Raw genomic sequence first — 9,254 nt, 5'->3', positions numbered from 1 at the left:
CCGTCGTCCTTTTGGTTCCGCAGCTTTGACCAATAGCGAGAGGGAGCGAAACATCAATCACATAATGACCAGCACGTTCTAGCTCCTTTTTTATTTATTTATTTATTTTTATTTATTTATTTAATATATTTATTTCTCCCCTGGATATCTCATGGGACTTGACCAGACAGATGAACCCGGGGAAAAAAAAATCCCCGCTGCTGCTTGAGCTCACATAGCGCACGCATTGTGCACATTTGTTGCCATTTAATATGAGCAACACATATTCTAATAATATCAAGTTACATTATTTTAGATTTTATGGACGGGAGCCATTCACCTCCCAACATTGCCATCATCAGGCAACGGCGGAGACGAGAGAGAGAGGCAACGGCGGAAACGAGAGAGAGGAGAAACGGCGACGTGTAGAGTAGCCTACCAAAAAAAAATTCTGTCGTTCTAATATATTTTTTTAAGTATGATTTGGGCATAGGAAGGGGTGGGAACATCTTTGGGACAGATATATACAGTATATTTTTATAGAAGTCGGGCCGGACTTTTCTCCCCCTCGAAAGGCGGTTCGGAGTGAATGCACGTATCAAATGCACTGTACTAAAACAAGTCAAATACGAATAAATATTTAAGCAGTAAAAATTACACAAACTATACAAACACAATATAATATTTTAGTGTTTGATAACTACCGAGCAGGGAGCGAGAGCAATGCACTCATGTTTATGCAGAATGGCACGGCCGCACTTGTCCCGCGTGCTCCATTCATACAACGCACCCTTCCTCCCACTTTTCTTGTTCCTCCTCCCCGACAACCAGTGACGGCATTACAGCACTGCGGATTTGGACTTGTAGTGTGACTACACGTCCGGTCCATGAAACAGAACAAATTAATCGGGTAATCTGACAGCGCGACTGTCGTGGAAGACAAAAAAGTCGCGTAGTTTAAGCTTGGCATAACTTTGTTAAAAACTAACAAGCGTGACTGAAACTTGACTAAAACTGAGACTACATTTTTAAATGCCTGATAAAATTAACACTACTCGCAGTGTATCTTCTGCAACCTGGAAATTTGTCTCACATCGCCCTACCATCAACAATCTCAACTGTCTAGGTGCACACCGTGTTCATGGAGGGACCTTCATGGTGTCTCCAAAGAGTAGCTAATGGCTATACACAAGGTACCACTAATGTAATGTATTGTCAGTGAGATACACAAATGGACATGTATCAACCAGATTGTAAGGGGAGCAGGAAATTCTTAAAAGGAACCCCGACTGTCATGACAAGTTTGCTCTATATTATTTATTTGGTTGTTACTGGAAATGAGTTTTGAAAAATGAATCTCATCGTTATGTCAGTAACAACCAAATAAATAATATAGAGCAAACTTGTCATTACAGTCAGGGTTCCTTTTAAAAGTAAATAGCACTTTTTGTGTTTTCATCATTTTATTGTTATTTAGTTTTAATGTGCATATTTTACACCATATTTGTTTGTGTTTTTTGTGTGTGTGTGCAGTATTCAATTCTGGAATGAAGAAATAATTATGTCACTGGATCAGGGTCGTAAAGTGACTAAGTCAGAAAGTGAAAGTGTTTGGATTCTCTTTTTTCAAATTCCACTTAAGATATTTTAGCTATTATAATAGCTGTTTAATTTGTCTGTGTTATTTTTAATGCCATAAACAAAGTTGACTGTATTTTTTAAATGTATTAACTAATGGCATGATGTTCACCAACATATAACAGCTGGGAGAATGGATTCTCAGATGCTTTGTGATGCAGATGAAAATGATTCTGAATAAAGCAATCCATCCAAGTTTCTAGGAGTAGACTGAAAATGCAGTATGTCTCCCAGCTACTAAACTGGAAAACAAGCAATTTGACTAAAAGGCTTTAACTAAAAGCTACTGTTGTGAGTTGAACTAAGTTTGTGTCATGATGCAATGTCACACACCACAGTTGTTTTGCATTTTACATTTTTTTTGTGCTACCTCTCTTTACACATCACTTTGGCTGGGAATTTGATCATACTGCTAGATATTTATTTCCAAGGCACAGAAATAATGTAATCGAAAACTATCAATACCCTCAGTTGTATCTCACAGTAGAGAAGCCCACAGAGACGAGAGAAAAAGTTACTGATTGAATTTGGTATCCTACTGTAGTGAAATAAATAATCTGAAATAAAAGAGAACGTAAAACAACTAAAAGGCAGGTGGAAAGAGACTGGCCATCTGGATTTTATTGTTCCATCTACCCTCCCTGTATGTGCGCGCGCATGTGCTTGCACACACACATACACGGACTAGTAGGCAAGCACATGCTAGGGTCAGGTCACACTAATGTTTCTTCTCTCTCTAACATTAGTGACTGTGGGAAACTGCAGTATTTTTGCTGAGCTTTTGTTCATGCATTGCTCAGTAGATTCTGTGACTGTCATTGTGATTTAACATTTGTGAGATAGGTTTAATATGAAGCAAACAGTTTAACATTAATATTGTACCCAAACTCTGCCATTTTAAAATAAGCATTAAAAAACAGTAAACTGGTCAATACAGTGGAGGATAGGGACCAGGCCGGCCCACAAATAGCAAAAATCCCCATATATGTCTATGGAAAGAGCACTGCGTTTCTTCTATGCATTGCACCACTAGAGCCGAGCACGACAGCCACCTGCCAGCAGCAGAATGGTCCTTTCTTGGCAAGATCGGTGCCAAATTTCAATGCCCACTTTGCCGGCAGCTCAGTAGGGGCCCCGGCGGGCAGCGAAGGTCAGTCGGCAGAGTTACGCATTCCCGCCGCCCGCCGGGCCCTTTCTGGGTTGCTGCGCTGAAATTTAGCTCGCCCCTGACATTTATAAATCTTAACATTTCCGAGAGAACCAGAATGTTAGTCCCGGTTCCACTTGGTTCTCGATAATCGATGCTCAATCCTACATTATGCTCACTTCAAATTAAATATTTTCATATTAATTACGAGTTGCACTCTCTTGCTGGCTTAAGTGCCCCTTGCAGCTATTAATGGCTACTCCAATTGCCTGATGGCAGTGGACGTGAGGACTTATTAAAAAATAGATGATCAAGCCGCGACTGTCACGCTCGCATGCTTTTTTATTATTACATTTTCGTATACAGAACATTTCACAGAATAATCTAACAATGACGGTCGATCAAAGTGTTAATGCCCATATCTCACTCAGCGGAGAAGGCTTGCGAGTGTGTGCGCACATTGTTTTTTTCTTCTGGGTTCATTCAAGGATGCAAAAAGTTGCACAGATGTTTGCAAACAGTTTTCATTGTCGACATCCAATTTTGAAAATGTTTTGTATTTTTATTTAGTTTAAAGTGATCCCAAACTTTGGGCACTTCCATGGCAATAATCTGCCAATTGACGGTCTGTGTGCGTCTGCATAAATCTCTGTGCAGTAAAGTTAGACAGTGGCAGAACATTTTTCCAGCCTCTCGTCGACGCAAAATTATGTTTTTAAAATGATTAATTATAGTTTTGAAGCAGTAACGTTTGTGTGGATCAATTTTTGTGGTCAATTTAGCCATTTCCCCCCTAACCCTATTGCCAGCTTCGTTTGCAAAGTGTCTAACCCTATTGCCAGCTTCGTTTGCAAAGTGTCAAGCACACAACAACAGTGCCATGTAGCCGAACAAGCAGAGGTATCGGAAAAGTCAATGTTTACCACATACAACGTAGCAGCCATTGTCTCCCTCAATGAGTTTAGGGCTCTTTCTGTTTTATACTTTGATGCATTGCAGACACTTTCCAACTTTTTCACGATAATCCAACACTTCCTGTCTTTGGGGAGAGCTATTAGCCCCAGCTTCTGCCACTCCCCCACCCCCAGCACACCCTTCCATAGCTATAATGACCTGTGGCTTTCTGGGGGTCAGGGAATGTGTCTCCTTCAGCTGGACCAGCTGGAGCTTCATTCTGATGAAACAACAGGAGAACAAAAAGGCGTCCACAAAACACTTCTGAAATGAACTAATAGTAAAATTCATTATTTATAACATTATAGTATGTTTACATACACTCAAGAAAACCTAACCAATGATTGCATTAATTCACCAGAAACCAGACTTTTAATACGCATTTATTAAAATTAGGGATATCTCGATCACACTACTTTGGCACCAGAGTCCGAGTCTTTGTTTTTAAGTGTCTGCTGACACCGAGTCCCAATCCAATACATCAGCAATGCATTGAGGGGGAAAAAAAGAGAGTGCCTCCTATTTTTCTTAAATTAATATTGAAATACAGTATACATACAGAAATGTATATAGATCAATGTCTATATAGTAATCTATAGAGTGACGGTTTGTCCGTCGGATGGACCACTGTATTTTTGGCGAATGACGAATGGTGAGAAGTTTACAAAATGGCGGACTAATAAACAATGGATGTGGGCTTTCGTCTGTCCGTATAATTGTCACTCACCGGGTCAAGTACTGACGTACTTCTCACAGACCACTGATCTGTATGTATAACTGCATAGCTGATAGGCAAAGACTTTTGAAGCCGCGAGGCCGCCATATTACCACTCCCAAGAAACGTGTCTTAGTATACGATTCTATACATTTACAATATCAAGATTGGGGAACATTTAAGACAGTACTTAGTAGAAACAGCATGATTTATGAGTGTTTTAATTTGTTAAACATAAACAAGAGGACTTTGGACATTTTACAACTTGCCTTAAATACATTTATAAATTATATGCTTGCTGATGTTTACTGAAGAACTGAGCAATAAAATAAAAAGGGGGTCTTCAAACTCAAAGTAGCACATACCGTCCACTTACCACAATACAATACAATACTCCCCCACGCCCTATACTAAGATCCTATGTCTAATCTGTAGTACGTATAGTATATATACACAGTAGTCTGCTCGTGAGGTGGGAGTGGTAAGATGGCCGCCCTGTGGCTTCAACGGGTTGCATTGGTTTTGCATGGGGAAAAAAGGATGGATGGATGTTATTTTCAAAATGATGTCAATATTCAGTAGTTGGTTGGGCATCCATTTGCCTTGATCACTGCCTTGATGTGCTGTGGCATTGTCTGGGGGTCCTGGAAGCCCAGGTTTTCTTGATAGTTGCTGTCAGCTCTTTGTTTTTGGGTCTGGTGGCCCTCATTTTCCTCTAGTACTGTATTACAAGAGAAAAAGGAGGGCCACAATACAGTATTATCAAGAGTAAAATGAGGACCACCAGACCCAAAAACAGAGTTGACAGCAGGCATCAAGAAAGCCTGGGCTTTCAGGACCCCCAGGCAAAAAACAAAACAAAAACTGAGTACAACTGATGAATTTATGCTTTAATTTAGGCCAAAGGTGTGTGCTGTAAATAAGCAACATAAGTGAAGTTACTGGCAACATATTATACATATTGCGTTTTTTGTGTGCCAATCAGTCATGGTTCATATGAACAAAACAAAAAAAAACGTCAGATGTCAAAACATGTCATGTTTGACAGAGGTGCATTTTAAATATATTTCATATACAAAACACTTCTGAGATTCCTATTACTTTATAAACACACAACACAGTCACACACAGTGAGTTGCTGCTACATCATGTGTCATGTTACAGTAATTTCTGACAAAGTAAAACTAATAGTGACATGACATCAAGACAGTTGCTGAATAATCATACAACTTTTCAGGCCCGACCTCTGTGTTTCTATCGCTCCTCTCTAAATGTGCCTTAACACAAAGCTGACATTCAGTACTCTCAAATGTTTTGAAGTGTTTTTTTTTTTTACAGAAACAAATCCATGTTATGTTATGTTTATTGTTGGGATGTGGTTTTATTTTCATTTATTACAGACTGAAGTGAATATTCTAATATCATTTTCAAGTGTGTTTAAAAAAAATCGCAGAAAGAATTCAATTACTTATCGCTAAAGTTGGGCCAAAACCTCATAAGTCACAATTTAGTATATGTCACATTTTTTTTCAAAAATCTATTACTATTAGTCAGTCCACACACGTGGGTGTTATTTTCAGTACAAAATATTGCCCAATCTAAAGTGTTGAAAATGGATTGCTCTCTTTGACGCAACGTTAATGGTTAAACAAACATGCAGTTTTTGGGGTCTCCTGAAAAGTGATGATTTCAGAGGTACAGTCAAGGTTTCTGCCCGACACCAGCGTTATGTTAATGTTGAGCTGCATGTTTTTGCTCACTTAATGTAGTCATTTGAATTTAATTAGAAAAATTCCAATCAATTATTTGTACTTAACATGGGACATGAACCTTAGTTGAGAGGCTACCTCTAAACAATGAAAGGGGGCTTAGAACATACGATTATGTCCTTTTCTCCATTTCAAAGCTATTCAGAAATTTGCCTCAACGCTATTCAGAAATTTGCCTCAAACAAATAACAGATACTTTTTGGTCTTCAAGTGGATACCTCCAAAGCCATTGTTACAACTGAATGGAATAAAAGGGATTTCACCCAAACAACTGTCATTGGCGGGTAGAGGCCTCTCCAATGTATTTTAACGACTGTCGTACTGCATCCCAAAAGAGTAAAACGATTTGTGTTTTTGGTGCATAGCCTACCTCTAAATTTGAGGATACAGTCTAGTGCTGTCCCATCTAGTCTATGTGCATGCAATTTATGAAGCCTGCCCGAATGAGAGAAGAATCAACCATCTTCTAAGTCCTAAGACAACCGGTGTCCAGTTATGATGGATTCAAAGCCCTGAGCATACACAACAATGACTATGCTTGCATTGTGGCATAAACTAACATTCACATAACATGATCGCTGTCTTACCTGTGTCTTGTCTGAACTGGTGCATGGATTGGAGATCAATGATGTACGGAGAGAGTCGACTCTCCACCTGGCCGAGGACTACGCTCCCCCAGCGAGTATCTCCACTCCGAATGGCCGCCTCGATTTGATGGGAGACGGCTGGACTGTACGGCCGCCACCGACCATGTTCGTTCAGCCATTCCCAAACCACCACAGCAGAGGCCACGAGCATGTTGTTAGTATTGGCCCTGCATAGGGATTTAAAGATGTAACATGTAAATAACAGCAGCAGAGGGGAACAATAAGACAAGGTGATGTAGCTTACATGAATGCACTACAGAGCTAATGCCAAGAGAAAGCGAAGCATTCCTCTACAAAAAGCCAAATTCCTCGCATGGCCACAACGAGGAAAATCACAGTAACCTAATGTAGCGAAGTCCTTGCTACAACGCCGTAATAGGTTAACCAGTCACGAATAATACACGGACAAAAGACAGTCTACATTGATAGCATTTTTCTTTTGCTACCAATCCTTACATACACGCCGATAATATCTTGAAGAGTCGTTGACTTATAGCGAAGGCCTTTAAACATCTTGAGGTAATCAGTCCTGCATGTAGAAGGGCTATGTTGATGCGGGCAAAGCATAAAAGGCAACGTTTTGGCTGTTTTTCGTGTAGAATAAAGCACGTACTACATCGTTTCTCGTTAAAACCCGATAGGGTGTATGTGACGGCTGCTAGAATGTGTGTTTTTCTTGCTGTTTGGGCGTAGTAGCTTCCCACCAAAACGCAGACTAGTAGTAACAACTCTCCTTCTCGGGTGCAACCCGGATCCGCGAACAGGTTCCATAGGCCCGGGGACTCCAGTCGTACCCTACCTACCAAGATGCAACGTTTGCGCTGGTAAATAACTGTAACGTACAAATTGGACACATTGCAACGTTGCGTTTTCTATGAAACCGTGTGTTTTAAACGTGCTGCTGGCTTTAACACGTGATAAATGTATATGGCAAGCACAAGTCAATCTTAATGATCTAAGCCATCTAGTTCCACTCACCTGCTGATGTGATCTCCTGGGTCCACCATCCAAAATTCTGAAACAATCCTGTATCGACGCACACTTTTTCATGAGGCAACTCCGCTCATGTAGCTCCCTGCCGCCTCCACCATTCCTCCCTTCGCTTCCACAAGGACTCGAACAAAGGCGAACACGTCCCTTTTTGTGCAAACAAAACTGGAGTCCATGTAGGAGTAACATCCGATAGAGATCCAGTAGAAAAACCATATATCAGTCATTATGAAATGAAATCCCTCAAGTCCTTCATGCTTCCGCGTCCAACATCTCTGCACTATTATGGGAAACCCCAACTGTGAGAACAGGTTTGCACAACACCGGCCTGCTTTCACGCTTTCCCCGCCTGCCTCCAATCAGCACCTCGCATACAATTCAAAGCCAAAAAACGAATATAAGTCTTTCATCAGTCGTCATGGCTTGGTCCATTATGTTTACCCGATGTTTGCATTTTAGCGTCTGTATGACAACGCCACAACACAAATCATGTTGTTCTTAGTATAAAGACGAGGCTGATGTCAAAGGTATGGAAAGTCGACGTTTGCCACCACCTGGTGGAAACCACGGTATTTCCCTTCCCATGTTGAAGTAAAGAGGAAGCTTGGATCAATGATTTTAAATCACGTTTTGATGTAGTGTACACAGTTGCGTAATTTATTTAAAAAAATATGTGTGCCATCGGAATTTAATACGTATCACAGTGTATAAATATTTTAATATATCATTGCTAGCTCCAGACGTCGTGGGCTCCATAGCTCAGGGGTTAGAGCACTGGTCTTGTAAACCAGGGGTCGCGAGTTCAAATCTCGCTGGGGCCTAGTTAATTTTATTTTCCTACATTGCTCGCTATGTTTGTTTGTATTAATTATCTGAAATTATTTTATGTTTTAAGTGTGGGCAAAATGTATAGTCGGTTAATAATACGTCTGCCTTTAAAATTAGTTGAATTTGCAGCGTCTGTTCTCGTACAAACAAAGTAAACCACTACTACAATAGTGCCGTATTATTTACTACTTTACTATGAATAATTTTTTTTCGTTTTTGACACTAGAATATGCTAAAACTATTTTAAATGGCTATTCAACGATCACCATCGAAGCCCGGATAGCTCAGTCGGTAGAGCATCAGACTTTTAATCTGAGGGTCCAGGGTTCAAGTCCCTGTTCGGGCGACTGCTTTTGATTAGCGTAAAACTATTCTTACCTTCTTACCTTTTATTTGAGAGGTTTTCACTACAAGTCTTTGCCGTACTTCGAAAACCACAAAATATATGATACACAGGTCAACAAAATACCAGTTTTAGGCTTACTTGGCATTCAGCTAAACACGGAATATAAATCTATCATGTCCCTCGGTTTTTTAATACTGCATTTCGACACCTCACTTTCACTGAACAATGTAAAAACTAAAGT

The 9,254-nt window shown here is 40.2% G+C and overlaps 1 protein-coding gene and 2 non-coding genes across 4 annotated transcripts in view; 2 read left to right on the top strand and 1 right to left on the bottom strand.

Moving 5' to 3' along the window:
• The window catches only part of LOC147170279 (E3 ubiquitin-protein ligase DTX4-like), a 28,972-nt gene extending 20,621 nt beyond the window's left edge, over window positions 1–8,351 (bottom strand). Inside the window, exons 1-2 of one of the 2 annotated variants that reach the window (XM_086083031.1) lie at window positions 7,828–8,351; window positions 6,790–7,016 (exon numbers count right to left, since the gene is read on the bottom strand). In XM_086083031.1, the coding sequence (XP_085939157.1) occupies window positions 6,790–7,016; window positions 7,828–7,856 (256 nt within the window). In that variant the 5' untranslated portion in view covers window positions 7,857–8,351. Of the gene's footprint in view, window positions 1–6,789; window positions 7,017–7,093; window positions 7,524–7,827 lie in introns of those variants that run through there. The other variant, XM_086083032.1, reaches the window with a different exon arrangement.
• Window positions 8,352–8,587: 236 nt separating this feature from the next.
• Window positions 8,588–8,660, top strand: trnat-ugu (transfer RNA threonine (anticodon UGU)). The gene has a single exon. It is a non-coding gene; the product is annotated as a tRNA-Thr (tRNA).
• A 280-nt stretch (window positions 8,661–8,940) lies between these two features.
• On the top strand, window positions 8,941–9,013 carry trnak-uuu (transfer RNA lysine (anticodon UUU)). Its single transcript has one exon. It is a non-coding gene; the product is annotated as a tRNA-Lys (tRNA).
• Window positions 9,014–9,254: the final 241 nt, after the last annotated feature.

The sequence above is a fragment of the Leptonotus elevatus genome, chromosome 8, assembly GCF_054856555.1.
Source record: "Leptonotus elevatus isolate MCC_2025b chromosome 8, RoL_Lele_1.0, whole genome shotgun sequence".
In the NCBI taxonomy this organism is placed as follows: Eukaryota; Metazoa; Chordata; class Actinopteri; order Syngnathiformes; family Syngnathidae; genus Leptonotus; species Leptonotus elevatus.
This window is presented reverse-complemented; position numbering and strand designations above follow the sequence as displayed.